Here is an 18020-nt window from a genome sequence, read left to right on the forward strand (position 1 = left end):
GAAAGTACATTGAAAATGTATACAGCTCCTGTCAAAGATGGCATTCCTTGAGGAAAAATTCTAAAATGATATATATATATATGTATTATTTTTAAAAACGGATTTATTTTTTATGATTCAATTGTTAGTTTGTTACAACAAGTGAGACAATGGTGATTCAAACCCTAATTTTCCTTATAAAAAGGACTAAATAATGTTACTGAACTACAAAATGTGAGTCCTACACAACTATGGAATCAGCGTGGAATCTACTAGCCCGACAAACCTTGTTTGACATACTCCCAACCTGATGCATTGAGTTGGTTTTACATTGGTTGATGTGTTAGATTGGGTTATATTCTTATTTATTTATTTATTTTCAAGCTTAGATATGGTTTGGGATGGCAAAATTTTCAACCCAAGTAACCCAACCCAATTCACACTATTAATAATTTATAAAATATACGTATTTTAAATTTGTTATTTTGATATATTTTAGGTTTCAAGATTTGGTTTAAATTTGTTAGTTTGATTTATTTTATTATTTTGAGAGTTAATTTTTATAAAATTTGAATTTTAGGCCCAATTATTTAACTTGTAATAATTTATTTTTTGAATAATAAGTTTAAATAATTCAATGAAAAGATCAACAAAATGGCTTAAACCAGATGACATAAAAAAAATACCTCAAACCCAACCCAACCCTTGCATAGAAAATCTTAGCTGTTAAATGAATTCTATTACCTATTTTAGGTAAATGGAGAAGTTTCTTTTTTTCCATGCACATCTCTAAACATACTATGAAAGGCATGGTGCGTGGATAAGATGTAGTATTATTAGAAAATTATTTATTGGAGATAAAAATCCAAAATTAAGAAACTCCCGAGGATCGAGGACTAATTCGAAATACCAAAAAACCACAAGGGGTTTACAAAAAAAAATTAAAAAGCATGGTTTATATACGTGAAAGACGCAAAATTTGGATTGAGCTAATTTAACCTGTAAACTGTGAGTCAGTCTCAGACCAACCCACACGCAGACGCAGACGCGGACATATATAAAATAGTGTTCTCATTTTCATTTCATTTCATTCTCACCTTCATTTCTTGCTCAATTGCCCTACAAACCTAACCTCCACCTCACTACCTTCCATTCGTTATCTCTTCCTTCAAAGAAAAAAGAAAAGAAAAAAAGAGCTCTCTCTACTGAGTTGAGTTGTAAACATGGCTGAATCGGTGGAGCTACCGGGTCGACTCGGCATCCTTCCCTTCCGTAACAAGGTCCTTTTACCAGGCGCCATCATTCGTATTCGATGCACTTCACCTAGCAGGTACTTTCTCTCTCTTGTTGCTCAAAATTCAATACATATTTTCCTGAAAGTTTAGAATTTCTCTCTGTTGAAAATTCAATATTTAGCGGTTATGGTTATAGTTTCGTTTGGTTGCTGAGAAAATTTCTGAGATGATAAACATTGCAGGTTTTCTTTTTAAGTGTTAATTGGGAACTACAGGAACACAGGAGTAATTTTAATTATTATTTGTAAAAAAAGAAAAATTAGGAATTAGAGGAACAGAGACCTCTAAAATTAGCTGCACCGTGCTAACAGCTAATCGGCTTAACGTGTTTTTTTTTTTTTTTTAGTTCGTTCTCTTTTTCTTTGGTTTTCTTGGAAACCAATCGGAAATTATACTCTTCCTTTTTAGTTTTGGTGGTCGATAATTCGATCTACTTTACTTAAAACGGTGTCGTTGAGTTCGAGGTAATTCTGCGTTTGGTTGCTCGGAAGTGGTAGGAATTGAAAAGAAAACCTGAAAATTTCACAAGATTCTTCTAATTCAACGTCTCAGTATATAATTTGCCTAGTTTTTCTTATTTACTCTCTCTTTTGCTCTGCAATTAAGGGGAGGATTTTTTTTTTTTTTTTTTTAAATTTTAATTTAAAAATGTAATTCAAAAAAATGGTTTGGTGTTAATGTAGTGTAAAATTGGTGGAGCAAGAGCTTTGGCAGCGGGAAGAGAAGGGATTGATTGGCATTCTTCCGGTTCGTGATGCTGCTGAGACAGCAGCAGCAGTTGTCCCCATGTTGTCTCAAGGTGATCTTTTGACTTATTTACTCTTTTGGTTTCTATGAGTGACGAGTTTGTTTCCATTGCCTCTGTATGTGTGTGCATGCGCGTGCCTATGTTTTGATGGCATGGGAAATTATTATTATTATTATTTTTTGTGTTGTTGGAATTTATAGGCGTGGGAAGTGATTCTGGAGAGAGAAGCACAAGAGTTCAAGTTGGTACATCTGATTCTCAAAGGCTTGATGTCAAAAATCAACAGGAAAATATTCAATGGCATCCCAGGTATGCTTCATTGCAGCATCTATTGTATTCTGCACTGGAAATTTTTGGCTAACATTTTTATTGTTGGATGTTTGAACAAGCTAGAATGTGAACTGTGAGCTTGTTATGACTTGTTATCTTATTTCGCAGAGGAGTCGCAGCTCGTGCTTTACATTTGTCAAGAGGAGTGGAGAAACCAAGTGGGAGGGTCACATACACGGTCATCCTTGAAGGTTTGTGCCGATTCAGTGTCCAGGAACTTAGCACCAGAGGAACATATTATACAGCACGGATATCTCCTCTTGAAATGACAAAGGCCGGTTAGTTGCTGTTTACATTCTTCCTTGCATATGTATGTTGATGAAATATTTACAGGGAGATATATTATGGTTTATTGTTTGATTCACTTTCTCACCATATGATACTATTCCATTGTGATTCTAACCCAATAATGCCTGCCCCAAACCTGACTGTTTCTAACTCTATAATCAGTGGTCCTAATATGAAATATAGATATCAAAGGTGTTTCAAATGCTTAATGTACATAAAGAGTATGAAGTGATGGGACAACAACTAATAAAAAAAGAAAGATATGATTCTTTACTCATGGTTTTATGCTTAAGCACTAAACAGGAGTTATTGCTTTGGATGCTTGTGCATTAAATCCTTGCTGCTTTGTGTGTTGTTCTAGATTCTATCAACTTCTTTAAGCATATCATGAGATCACTACTGTTTCCTTGTCTGCTGACAAGATAATTACTTCTTAATTCTGAAATCTTGACCAGAGATGGAGCAAGTGGAGCAAGATCCAGATTTCATAACATTGTCTCGTCAATTTAAAGCAACTGCCATGGAGTTGATATCTGTTCTTGAGCAGGTAAAACTTTTGGTTAGAATCTATTCCAATTCATTGGAAACCTTTTTGGGAATGAGTATTTCTCCTCTGGTTGTGTTATATAATAGGAAAAGCATGCTCAAGGGCATCTGACTCTGGAAGCAGTTTTATACATAACTTGCAATTTTTGATTCTAAAGTTTCTCGTGCTTGTTTGAAAAGATTTAAGATATTTTTGTTATCATTAGAAACTTATTTTTGTGATGACAAATTTTTCTTGTAATTGTTTTTTAATTGCGATCTAACTTATAATTGTTTAAGGACCACGCCTAATAACTGGAGGTCACTAGTTTGAATCTTCCCTTCTCCCTTTCCTTGGGCCAAAAACTTATAAACAAAAAAGTTTTTGATTACCAATAAATTGCCATTACTCCCAACAGTATCATGTGAAATTTTTTAACTTCTTAAATAAGAGGTAGAGTGGAGACAAGTTTTGAATTTAGGACCACTTGCTCTGATACCAGGATAAATTACCACTAGTCCTAATAGCTTAAGATGGTAAGAAATAGTGAATTTACTCATTTTAACATATCTTTTATGTGGCTCCCTTTCTTCTTGGTGAATTGTGTTATATATATATATATATATATTTTTTGTTTGATAAGTAAAATGAATTGTGCTTATATTGTTATTAACTTATCATGGATGAGATGTAAATAAGGTTCGATCTGGAAACTTTTCATCATTAATGCTATATTAGCATGAGAACAAGCACACACTGGTGAGGACACCAAATTGGTTCTATTTAATGATGATTGATTTTGTGTTTTTCAATGATCGATCCTAATTTATTATTTTGGTCTTGTACTTGTGATTTGGATCTTGTACTTGTGATTTGGAAATGTTTGACTATTATTTTAGGAGATTTGACTTAATTTGTGACTCATAGTATTATTTTTCTTATTATTTATTTTTAGGAAGCCACATACAAGTGATGGGTAATATGTTTGACATTGTATTTTGTAAACTTTAGGATAGTTTGGGAAGAATAAATATTTCTTCCTAGGAATAAACCAAATTTGGGACTCTCACATTCTGGGAATCTTCAGATTCATAATCAAATCAAATGTGACACACCAAGAGCCTTGTAGCTTAACTAGTTGGTACCTACTGATGTATCCAATGAAGATATATATTTGTGTGTGTGTGTGTGTGTATATATTTGAAAATATTTTAAGAGTGGACAATACCACATTCATATTAAAAAGTAGGTCTAGCATACCAATACTCAAAAAAAAGGGGGCAAATAATTCATGGTGAAGGGGGATATACTTTTGTCCAGGGAATTGGTGGGAATTTTCCCTACTCCACCCCTTGCTTTGCCATCGCTGGAATATATCCCATAAGATTGATTTATTTATAGGTTGGGGAACTGACTGTCATCTTTGGATGGTTGTTCCTCATTGTTTGATGTGGTGTATTTGGAAGGAGAGAAATAGTAGGTGTTTTGAAGACAAGGATTGTTCCATGCCTGATCTCAAGCTTCTTTTTTTTAGAACCTTACTTGATTGGTTTTCTGTGTGGAGAAACCATCCTTTTTCTTCTATTTTGGATTTTCTTGATTTTTGTAATGTTCGTTTTTGATTTGTTCACCTCTGTATACTCCCTGTGTACTTCGGTGTTCCTCTATTTTTGATTTCAATGAATCTATTACTTATCAAAAAAAAAAATATATATATTTATGTTGTTATCCTTCTATCAAAAACTCACACATTCTTAAATGTACTCATAGAAACAAAAAACAGGAGGAAGGACAAAAGTTCTTTTGGAGACAGTTCCTGTTCACAAATTGGCGGATATCTTTGTTGCTAGTTTCGAAATAAGTTTTGAAGAGCAACTGTCTATGTTGGATTCAGTTGATTTGAAAGTAAGGCTTTCAAAAGCTACTGAAATAGTTGACCGCCATTTACAGGTAACTTCTAGATGTTGTTTGTGGTTGACATCTGGTGCATTTGCATCCTGGTATTTTGAGGATTCTTTTGGCTTATATGGAGTCATATTAACGGTTACTTGTGACAGTCAATACGTGTAGCAGAGAAGATTACACAGAAGGTTGAGGGACAGTTATCGAAATCACAGAAAGAATTTCTTTTGCGTCAGCAGGTTAGCTTTCTAACAATATATATACAGTTATTTATTATATATATAGATATATTGGAGTGAAAAGAGTTAGATATATTCACAAATTGTGCTCTTCACCCCTCCTTTCCTTGGTGCATATGTTTCTTAATGGGGGCTTGGTCCCAATGGCCCCAGTGCCCATCATCGTAAAGGTGGAAGGATGATTTTTTCATTTCAACTTCATTGGTTACTTGTTACTAATGTCTTAAGACATGTGAAGGGCTTGTCCCTTCAAGAACTTTTTACAGGAAAACGGTCTTGTTTTAGAGTCTTCATATCTCTTGAGGTACAAACCTTGAATTATTAGATGCATCACCATACTTATTGCGAAGGATTCACCTTATATATTAAACGAAAAAAAAAAAAAAAAACTGTTTATTTATCAAAATAAACCTTTCAAGTCAATTTCTGTTCCAATTTTTCATGAGTTGCATGTGAACTAATATCTTACACCATAGATTCCTCTATAAGGGGCCAAGAGATTAGGCCTAACTTCCTGAAGAGTAGGCATGATCTCATTGAGCACTTCTCACTTCTTTAGAATCTCAGCTTCCCCTTTCCTTGGGGCCAAACTTAGCCAAAAAAGAAAAAGAAAATCCGCACTTCTCTTTTCTGTTGATTGCCATTCTTTTTATCTGGATTCTACATACTAACCAGAAAATGGTGACTTAAACTTATCCTTTACAATATGTTGCAGCTATGCTGTAGGGTGGTTTGCAATGTTCCCTAAACTACAAACTTTTGCAGTTAACACCTTGATTTGTAATGTTAGCCACGCCATCTAAAATTAGTGTCAAATTTAAGAAATTGATGGGTTGGTTGGTGGTGGGGTGTACTAATATGTCAAAATTAAAAGGTGAGTTCCCATTAATTTGCAAAGTCCACCCCAATCAACTTGCTAATATGTTAATTTTATCATTGGATGTGAATGGGGGGTTGGGCATTATAAATATTCTCAAATTAGGGCGCAATTGCAAAAAATTGTAGTTTAGGTTGGACATTACAAATGACCCCATAGTTTAGGGTGGATGGCTCTAATTAACCCTTATTACTTTTATTTTTTCCACGTTTGTTTGTATTTAATTGTGCATTGACAAAATATTTATTCTGTTCTTTTACTATCTTTAGCTGCTCTATTTATTCCTCTTCCTTGGCTACAAAATCTGAAACATATTTCAGATGAGAGCAATAAAAGAGGAGCTAGGTGACAATGATGATGATGAGGATGACGTAGCTGCCTTGGAAAGAAAGATGCAAAGTGCAGGAATGCCTTCAAATATCTGGAAGCATGCACAGAGGGAGTTAAGGTATGATCTGTTGAGAAATGTAGGTAAAGGTCGACAGTTTGTGGGCTTGCGGACAAATAATGTTATGGTGTTTCCATAAAAGTAGTTGATTCTTTTCATACTATGGATGTTGGTAAAAATTTGATGTGGCATGCGTTTTTTTTGATGTGGCATGCGTTTACATCTTGAAATAATATGAGTTATCCAATTTATCATCTATGGTATTCTGATCAGTAAATTTTGGGGAGATGTCTGTCCTTTGGGGAGTGATATTGTGTTGGTATTGCAATGGTCATCCAGAGCCAAGCTACTACTAATTTCTCTTCATCTTTCCTCATCTTTTCCTTGTTATTGAGTAGACCTCCTATGCTTTCTTTATTTTGTTTGCTTTCTTGTCATAAAGTCTCAAATCACTTTTAGAGATGAGAAAAATGAAATACTGATTCTTAATTCATTATGAAGTACCATTTACTTTTTAAGCATTATGCTGAACACATTTTACTTGTATATTTTGGTTTTTGGGAACTGATAATAATTGCTGGCTGCCTAAAGAAAATGCTTTAAAAAAATTGTAGTTGATGGCCATTTAAAAATTTTCCATCGATAATAACCAATTTCTCACTTTAAAATGAACACTAGTATATTTTGGTTTTTGAGAACTGATAATAATTGCCAGCCTAAAGAAAATGCTTAAAAAAAATTGTAGTTGATGGCCATTTAAAAAATTTCCATTGATAATAATCAATTTCTCACTTTAGAATGTTCTGGGAAGCTTGAGTTGAGAATTTGAGTTTTTGATGCAATGAATCTGAGTTTTTGAACTGTGAAATGCCAGAGGATACCTACCAAAAGGACTGGGTATAAGGAACTTTTGATGAATCTTGTTGTTTCTTGTTTGTCAAATTTTATCTCTAGTACCACTTGCTGTCTATGCTTTGATCAAGCGGCATGGTTCTCATTGTTAATTTACCAATTTTCTTGAAAGTTTAAGCTATTGGAATATGGTAAGTTTAATCATTTAACCACATACTTTTAACACTCCCCCTCTTGTGTGGGCAAACTACCTTTTAATAGGTGAGGCCCAACATGTGGGGTTTTAAATGGGAGATAAAAGTAAAGGAGACAAGGATTGAACTCAGGACCTCTTGAATTGATACCAAGTTAATTTTCTGATTCTCCCAAAAGCTTAAGCTATTGGGATATGGTAAATTTAATCATTTAGCCATATACTTTTAACACTCATATTTCAAATTACAGAAATTGAGCAGTGGACTTGCATTTAATTTTTTCTGCATTTTTATTTGAAATCTTAGGAGGCTTAAAAAGATGCAACCTCAGCAACCTGGATATAATAGTTCACGAGTTTACTTGGAGCTTCTTGCTGATCTGCCTTGGCAGAACACCAGTGAAGAACTTGAGTTGGATTTGAAAGCTGCAAAAGAACAACTTGATAGTGACCACTATGGTTTAGTCAAGGTCAAACAACGGATTATTGAATATCTGGCTGTTCGAAAGGTTAACCAATTTTATAGTTCTTGTTGCGAGTAGGATTTTAATGTTTTTTAAGTTTTGAATTTGATGTTTATTTGGAGTGAATTCTTTTCATTGCAGCTTAAACCAGATGCAAGAGGTCCAGTCTTGTGCTTTGTTGGTCCACCAGGTGTTGGGAAAACATCTTTGGCATCATCTATTGCTTCTGCTTTGGGCAGAAAATTTGTACGCATATCACTTGGTGGAGTTAAGGATGAGGCCGATATTAGAGGGCATAGGAGAACATACATTGGAAGCATGCCTGGGCGTCTTATTGAAGGGTTAAAGGTATTATTATTATTTTTTGGGTACAATATTGACCTATCTTCTTGCTACTTCTTTTGATATCATATCATATGCTTGCAATTGTGTGTCTGTGTTTGATGGCTTGAGGAAATTGAATGTTCTGTTCTATTATATTTCAAACGGGGACTACAATATTGAAAAACTAAATCTACCAACCAAAGGAAAAAGAGAAGTGTGGAATAAGTGTTTATGAAGTAGAATTATTCATCCTCCCGCCCTTACAAAGATGTAATGCAGATGCGCTAGATTGAAGAAGGGCCAAATTTTATTTGTTCTTATCCAAGAACTTCTCATGCTTCATATTCAATGAAGAATCATGAACTTTATATAGTATAACATTTTTTTTTGGTTACTGTAGAAAGTACTGATAAATGTGTAGTACATTCACCCTTCATTGAACTGTTCATGTAAAGGACCTATGTCCACAGTTATTGCTTTTCATACTTGCCTGGTTTGTTCACTGTAGGCAGTGGTAGTTCTGATTAAGATGCCGATTCTTAAGCCCAGATTTTCATCCTCCTTTGGTTTAGAGGATGTTTCAGTGCATACTGGCAATATCATGTGTCCAATGATACTGACAAAATTATGCGTGAAATCATGTGGGCATCTTTACCACTCTTTTTCTTTCATGCTATCATGGAGCAAAGTTATTTCATTCTTATTTATATGCCATGTACTGACTGGCCTTCACAGAGTGATTTACAACTCAGTGTTAGATGATTGTCTGCCGAAACTGTAAGAGTAATTTTTTACTATGTTCAATTGACAGTTTTAGCTGTACAATTTAAATGATTAAACTGATCATTTCCAAACCACTTAAGCTTTTGGGACAAGTGGTAATTTATCATGGTTTCAGAGCAGGAGGTTTTGAGTTTGAACCCTATCTCTATCCTACATCTCATTTAAAAACTTAAAAATTTCAATTGTTGGGCCTCACTTATTGAGGGGAGATTGGGCACACAAGTGAGGTGGAGTGTTAAAATATCAGTTAAATGATTAAATCCATCGTTTTCTAACAACTTGGTCTTTTGTCACAAGTGGTAATTTATCATACCATATAAAATTTAGTTTGCCAATAATTGGAAGAATTTTACAGTTCAGATAATTAAAGCCATTTGCTAGATGATAACCATCTGATTCAATTTGGCAATGCCCTTTTATGTGAGCAACTATCATACTATACAGTTTAAGTTTTGCCAATAATTGAAATTTTACAGTTTAGATAATTAAAGCCATGTGCTAGATGAAAATTGTCTGATTCAGTTCGGTAATTCCCTTCTATATGAGAAACTATCATAACATATACAGTTCAGTTTGCCAATAATTGAAATCTTTAGATGATTAAAGCCACATGCTAGAAAACAATCTGATTCAGTTCGGCAATGCTCTTCTTTGTAAGCAATTCATCAGGTCCCAATACTTTGTGGCTAAGTAGCTATGTCTTTGGACCATACATATGTCTGGGCATTTATATGTGATGCTTTCATATTGTGCGGGGTGACGATTTATGGTTTGGTCTTATTTTCTTGTATTTTGTAATTTGGACCTATTTATTTTGTATCTTAGAGAGTAGCTGTTTGTAATCCGGTCATGCTGCTGGATGAGATTGACAAAACGGGTGTTGATGTGCGTGGGGATCCGGCTTCAGCTTTACTGGAGGTTCTTGACCCAGAACAAAACAGAACATTCAATGATCAGTATCCTATTTTCTTCAGGATGTGTTTAATTAGTCTAGTTATGGATAGCTGGCATATCTTTCTTTCAACTGAATGTATTACACATCATTGAAAGATGTTATCTTCCAAACCTTGAGTATGATTTACAAATGCCATATGCTTTGTTCTGTATTGCAATATGGTATGAATCTATAAAAGCTATTTTTGTCTGAAACTGTCGCATGATTGCTAGCAGATGTATATATTGGTCTTTTTCTTATTAACTTTATTGCTTGGCTACGTATCTTAATGTAGGTTAGATATAATGTCTGACATAAAAGATGTACATACAATGAAAGAAATGTCACACTACAAAATCTCATCAGTGCTTAGCATCCGTAATGGTTCCTTAACTGAAGTCCTATAGCTATTTGAATGTTCCATTTGACCTTTCAAAGGTGGTTTTTGTGGCAACTGCAAATAGGGTGCAGCCTATTCCTCCTCCACTCTTAGATCGGATGGAAGTCATTGAGCTGCCTGGATACACACCTGAAGAAAAGCTTAAAATAGCCATGCGGCATTTGATTCCCAGAGTTCTGGATCAGCATGGGTTGAGTTCTGAGTTCCTTCAAATTCCAGAGGTACTGAACTCATTATATAGTGTTTTCATTAAGAGTTAATGTGGCTAAGAATTAACTTCCATGATTACCACATTTTACTTTCAATCTGTCAAAGGCACCTCACTTTCAGATTTTATCGTCTGCAACAGTCTGTTGGTTCTGTTATAAGTTTCCATCACACTGTACAGGATTAATATTATTAATACCTATCTATTGTCGAAGGATATGGTGAAACTCGTCATTCAGCGGTACACTAGAGAGGCTGGTGTTCGGAATCTGGAGAGGAACTTGGCTGCCTTGGCTCGTGCAGCGGCAGTGAGAGTTGCAGAGCAGGAACCAGCTGTCCCGCTAAGCAAAGATGTGCACCAGCTTGGTTCACCGCTGCTAGAAAACAGACTTGCTGATGCTGATGGGGGTGAAGTGGAAATGGAGGTCATTCCGATGTCTGTTAATAATCATGAGATATCAAATACGTTTAGGATTGCTTCACCCTTGGTTGTGGATGAGGCTATGCTAGAAAAAGTACTGGGGGTAATGATCTCTCTCTCTCTCATGTGCTCACTATATACATACATACTTTCATACCTATATACATATACATATATATCTTAAATGGGAGAGGGGGATTTGGAACTTGAATGTTTCCATTGGAAATAACAAGATTTGCCAGTTGACCTTAAGGCAATTGGCTATGTACATACATATATACATAGTGTGTGAGAATGAACTTTTAACTTATCAGGATATTCATAAGAATTAGAACTAGTTGGTCAGTTTGCATCACATGCAAACTGTAGCACATGCTGTTGGACTAGTCTCAACCATGTGGATGGGTCTTTGTAGTCCATATTGCTGCAACTCCATTATAATGTAGTGCTTGGTAAGAGCATCTTGACAGGGCTCTATTTGAAGATCAATATACTTAGATGACTATTTGGGTGACCTTTTTTTTTTTGTGTGTGTGTGTGAAGAAATTTTAATCTTTATTTCTACTTTTAAAAGTCAAAATATTTACATGAAACAACAAAGCCTTAGTCTCAAACTATGGGTCAGCTATGGATCTGCTCAAACTAATCGGGTCGACGACGTTATTCTTCTCTGTCATTATATCCTATTCAGAATCTATTCTTTGTTAATTCCTTAGTTTGCATGTCGTTTTTACTACTTCTGCTAGTATTATTTAGACCTGTTGAAGTCTTTGCTAATTAGGATTTTGTTTGAGTGGTCTCATATTTGGGGTTGTATTTCCGTGTCTGATTTCCTTCATTCTGTTAGCTTTTCCCACTGATTTGTTTGTATCCTTTTTTTTGCAGTGAGTTTACCATTGTAAACTCATTGTACTTTCTTATCAATAAAGATTTTATTACCTATCAAAAAAAAAAAAAAAAAAAACATTTATTGAAGCACTAGAAGTGCATTTTGGTGATTCATCTAAGCCTTCCCTTAGAATGGATTTTGGTCTCAGAAAACTATTATATGCACAGTATGGGATTGAAGGATCTTTATAGCTAAAAGTATGTGTAAAATTATTATTCCCTGCAGTTTGGGGTTATATCCTGGCCTACCACATGCTCATGAGCTCATCATGTCTGATGTGGCTCAGAAACTAGAGAAGAATTTTTGTATAATAAAAAATACTTTAGTTTTTCTCAGTTACGTAAGTAGCGTTTGATTTTTTATTATACTGTAATGCAGCCTCCAAGGTTCGATGATAGAGAAACTGCAGAACGGGTTGCAAGCCCTGGGGTATCTGTGGGGCTTGTTTGGACCACATTTGGTGGAGAGGTCCAATTTGTAGAAGCCACAGCTATGGTGGGAAATGGTGAATTACATCTCACAGGGCAACTTGGTGATGTAATCAAAGAATCTGCACAAATAGCACTAACATGGGTAATTGATTCTTCTGAGTTGCATTGTATATTATTAGTTCCTTACCAGTCATGAACTAACCAGTCTTGCTGGTGCCTCATTGAGCATGCTCCTGAATTGTTTCGATTGATTATTTATCTGTGTTGCAATTTCAAACTGATAATTATAACACCCATAGTATATGTACTATGTAGCCATATACTTGAAGAAAAAAAAAGTATTATGTAGCCATATAAGAGGTGATTTTTCTTAATAATTGGTGGAAGAGTCAATTGAGTCTCTTCAAGATAATTGCATGCAGTGTAACTTTCTCAAATAGCGTCTCTCAATAGTTTCATAGAAGTCGTCCTTCCCTTTTTTTTTCATCAGGAGAGAATACCTATGTTTTCATATTATAAAAAAAGAAAAAAAAAAAATTATTTTCCCCCTTAGAGAGTTGATCTTGAACTATTTTCTCTTTCATCTTTTTTAATGCACCCACAAGACTGATTATTTTCTGAAAGCTTCAGGGCTTTTGCACGAATGACTGGTTGACTATACATAGTGACAGTTACATATATTTTGGTATCCTTCCATTCTTCCTGTCAAAAAATTTATTTGCTTTTCGTATATGCGTTATTACCTAGAGATAACTAATGACACTATAAAAGCTGTAATTCCCTCCTGCTCCAAAAAAAATTCCCAGCCCACCCCCTTTTCTCTAGTTGTGGACCAAATTAACAATATTCAGAAATAGAGAAAGAAAAAGAAAAAAAAATAAAATAAAATCCCAGCACACTCTTTTCTCTAGTTGTGGACCAAATAGTGTTATATTTAGCACGTGTCAATTTGTATCATAATCTTGTTCTCGGATTGCAAATTGTACTCAAGAAATTTTTGTTCACTCATTAGCAACCTGTTTTTGACCCATGCAAATGTTTGTCTGAAATTATTGATATTAAAATCTTTCCTTATTTTTATCAGGTAAGAGCCAGGGCAGCTGATCTTAATCTAGCAGCCTCTGAGGATATCAATCTCTTGGAGGGCCGGGATATTCATATACATTTTCCTGCTGGGGCTGTACCTAAGGATGGGCCCTCTGCTGGTGTGACTCTGGTAACAGCACTGGTTTCACTGTTCAGTCAGAGAAGAGTGAGAGCAGACACAGCAATGACTGGAGAGATAACATTGAGGGGTCTTGTGCTACCTGTTGGCGGGGTCAAGGATAAGGTATGCAATACCCCATTTCTTATTATTGTCATTTGTAAAAGGGAAAAATTCTACTAATTTACGACAGTAGTCTTTTTGGAGGTATAATAAAAATTTAAAATTATGGAGTGAGGGTTTCATTATCAAACTTTTTCCCCCTTCTAATTTCTGTTAAGTACCTTGACTGGAATACATTTGGATATGTACATGATCCTTCTTGCTTCTTGTTGTCAGAGCTATCTTTTAAATAATCCAGTAGATATACTCACACACAATGTACAAAATAGTGTCTTTCAGTCAAATTGCTTGGGTTAGGTTTGTATATTTGACCATGGATGCACGCCTAGTCTTCCTGTCACAAGCGGGCAAGGTCTTACTAGAAAACAAGTTCAATTACAAAAAACATCCTGACACCAAAAGCCCACAAAATTAGATTCTTTTCCACATGATCGATAATAGCATAAAACTAACATTAAAAAGAAAATAGTCTGAATACTCTTCTCACACAGTACACTGATTAAAAGTCCTGTGAGCTAGCTATTCTTTAGAATTTGAAATGAAGAAAAGAAAAGAATGAGCTCAACACGGCTCGGTAAGTAACTAAAGGACTTAGCTAGACGGATCAACTATATAGAAACACAAAAATAATGGTTAACAGTAAACAAGTTTTGTAGGCATGGAAACAATAATTAAGTTCATTTAAATTTTAGAACTACTCATTACATGTTTGAAAGCAAATAATAATTATATCAATTATTCATTGGACTTTGAAAATAAATATTGTAAAATATTACATATATTAAATAGTTGTGACTATGGTCATGCTTAGGGGCGGAGAAAGGGGGCTATTGAACATCCCTTCTTTAATTTTTAATTTATGTTTGTGTAAATATATATATATATTACATTTAACTAATGGCCCCTTTTTTTTATATTAATTATATATATATATGACTCGTATATGTTTAGGCATGTAAAGTGACATTTATTATTTAAATTATTAAAAATCAATTAAATTGTTGTATATTCATTGTTTTTAAAATTATATTATACTCTAACAATGTAAAATGTTTAAAGAATAATAATTGTGATCAATTTTTAAAAGATGGTTCATAGTTATTTTTATTTTTATTTTATCTGTGAATGAAAACTTTATTGAAAATATGAGAAAAAACAAGAAAAGAAGCAAATTCCTTGGTACACAGGAAGTGTATAAGGAAAGCAAAAGTTTGCCCAAAATTCCATAAATCTACATAATCTAAAACATAGTGTATGTCAAGACCGACCAAAGCATTCCTCCATTCAAACAAAGACAAAAGGAAAATGCGCTTCAACTTGATGATAGAACGTTCCTCCCCTTTGAAGATTTTTGTTATTCCATTCTTGCCATATGTTCCACTTAATAAACTGCAGAATAACACCCCAAACAGATGCTGTCATATATCACCCAGCACCTCAAAGCCAAGAAGCAAGCAACTCAACCACTTATTTAGGCATAACCCAGGAAATAATAAACAAGCTAAATACAAAGGACCATAGCCCAGAAGAAAAAGGACCATAACTCATAGTTTATAAACTTGATGAAAAAATTGTTTTGAGTTATGTATAGAATAAGTTGATGTAAATTTTTTTGCTATGTATGAAAAGAGAACATGTATTTAATCAAGTTACAAACATACTATACATACATAATATAATATAATATAATATATATAACTAATAGATTATTTTTTGGATTTAAAACTTTTTGATAGATTTAACTTGGTCATGCTATATTTCATGATTAGGCCCAGAACCGGGGCTGTAGTAAGCCGTAGAAGAAATTTGTTTCTATGCCAATGTATACACCCATTGGTAGGGTCCAAAGCATAATCAAACAGTAATAGTTCAATTCCCAAAACTTAACCATTCCATTTTCGTTAAATTTAAGTCATATTCAATAAAGCTCTTTAATAAACACAAAAAATCATTAACTATCCCCAAAAAAAAAAAAAAAACAAAAAATCATTGTTTTATCTCATTCAAACATTAGTTCTTTTTACAAACATTTCACATACTGGATCCAAGCTTTTGAAGAATGTAATGTTTGCAAAAATGAAACTAATATGGTCAAAACTCTATTATTTCAATGAGGAAATTATGAATTTTCTCTCTTAACTAACTAAATTAAATAATTCAAACAATAATTTTCATAATGAGAAATAAATAACTATTTCATTAAACAAAACATGTTTCAAGCAAAAAAAAAAGGTTAAAAAAAATCACTATCTAACAGGAAAGTTTACTTACCTCCAATATCCTTACCAAAATCTCAAAAGTTAGGACACCTCAAGACAACCTAATACAATCATATGCACAAATTACTTCACCCATTCCAAACTTTGGCAATTAACCCAATTTATGCAATTTTCATCTAATTGGAATTTATCCCCTCAAAACACATCAACAGGGGGAGTGTGAAATTTATGTTATTTCTAGAACTATGGTAAGACTCCTAAAAATTTCACCTAATAATTCCAAGAGTACCCATATAAAACTTCCATTTAAATTTTCAATGTATCTAGAACTACATCTAGGGTTAATTTTGTCCCAAAGTGGTGTCTACTAGTCTTTTTTGGGTGAGTGAGTCATAGTGGAACTTTACTAGTCCTAATGGGGCCAGGGGTGGGCCACACTCTTTCCCAACAATGTGGCCTACAAGTGGGCTTTGTCAGGGACCCTTATTTTCCAGATTTAATTTTTTTTAATATTTTCTTATACAACCCCCTTTTCATGAATCAGATCAAGTTCCCACTTAATTTTTCAAGTAGAATCCAAATATGCAGTTATTTATATGAAATTATAATTGTTAAGATCACATTTAAGGTTAGTTTGCTTACTATTCCCCTCCAAAAATCAAGTTATAAACATCCTAGAGTCAATAAATTTAACCTTAAGACCCAAAATTCATCAAAGACACACTATTGGCTTAAATCTTTTTAATCATGAAAAATCCCCAAATTCCAAAGCCTTAGGGAAATGTTTGACAGCATAATATTAGGGTAATGGTGTGTAGTTAATGAGTTGTTTCTAATACATTTATAATATTTACAAATATTTGTGTAATAATTTATTTTAATATGAACTGCAGATTTTGGCAGCACACCGCTATGGTATCAAGAGAGTTATCCTGCCTGAGAGAAATTTGAAAGACTTGGTTGAAGTACCAGCAGCTGTTCTTGCCAATCTGGAGGTAAATTTGTTTTCATTTTGGCCAAGATGTTGTCAATTATTTAATGCATGTGTGAATGCACTTTCCAGCTTAAATCTTGTACATGTGATGTTTGGTACAATACAAGTAATACAAAATTGAGCTTGAATGCACATAGAAAGGATATTTCCATTCGTATCAAAATTTGGAAGGCAGTAATTAGGGATTGTCTGGGAAAGCGGGAAGCCTGTTAGGTCTTTTATAACTTTATGCACTTTCTGAATCATCTTCAAAAGAATGTGGATAGCAAAGACTGTATTTGGTTTGTGTGCTAACTATCAGCATGCTTGGATGGATTCATTATGGGTTAATTATTGTTTCACACTTCTAGACTTCAAATGTTTCACACAGTGTCCCACTTTCACATCAAATGTCCATATTTTACACTTGATATGAAAGAGCACAGACCTGATGTGAAAGAGTGAACAATTTTGGAAGTGAAGCAATCAAAGCTCTTCATTATGATTTGCCAACTCCCCAGCTCCTTGGATATGATGATCATGTGATGGACCAATTTTTCCTTACATGCTCCGAGAAATGCGTGCATAAATTGTCATTATTTGTGGTTTTCATTTGGGCCTTTTTTTTCACTGTGTGAATTGCAAGAATAAATTGTGTTCATACTTTTTCACTAAAATGTTTAACAGGTACTACTCGCTAAGCGAATGGAAGACGTGTTGGAGCAGGCCTTCGAAGGTGGGTGCCCTTGGAGACTAGGCTCAAAGTTATGACAGGACTCTCAAGGCTTATTAAACAAACAAAATCTTTGGTGATTAATTTGCTGTGCCTTCTGCCACATCCATTTGGCATACAAGATTTCTCATTGTTCAACAACTGCCTTGAGTGATCGGAGACTTAAAAAATTGACTTGAACTAGTCCTGCTCCGGTGAAATAGGGTTCTAACTTGATTTGGAGCGGCTCAATGATCCGAGTTCTTTTTTTGATGATTGGATGGAAGTGCTTCCAATGTATTGCTCTTTTTTTTTTTTT

At 34.2% G+C, this 18020-nt stretch overlaps 1 protein-coding gene across 1 annotated transcript; it reads left to right on the forward strand.

The window, feature by feature from the left end:
- Positions 1–969: 969 nt before the first annotated feature.
- On the forward strand, positions 970–18020 carry LOC112017456 (lon protease homolog 2, peroxisomal). Its single transcript, XM_024049906.2, has 17 exons — positions 970–1309; positions 1958–2073; positions 2223–2331; positions 2461–2630; positions 3096–3187; positions 4937–5116; positions 5224–5307; positions 6505–6632; positions 7925–8126; positions 8223–8429; positions 10014–10144; positions 10530–10743; positions 10945–11253; positions 12418–12612; positions 13555–13800; positions 16910–17011; positions 17677–18020. Exons 1-17 carry the CDS (start codon positions 1203–1205, stop codon positions 17758–17760), a joined length of 2676 nt encoding a protein of 891 aa, XP_023905674.1. The 5' UTR covers positions 970–1202; the 3' UTR covers positions 17761–18020.

Source organism: Quercus suber, unplaced genomic scaffold (genome assembly GCF_002906115.3).
Source record: "Quercus suber isolate HL8 unplaced genomic scaffold, Cork oak 2.0 scaffold_492, whole genome shotgun sequence".
In the NCBI taxonomy this organism is placed as follows: domain Eukaryota; kingdom Viridiplantae; phylum Streptophyta; class Magnoliopsida; order Fagales; family Fagaceae; genus Quercus; species Quercus suber.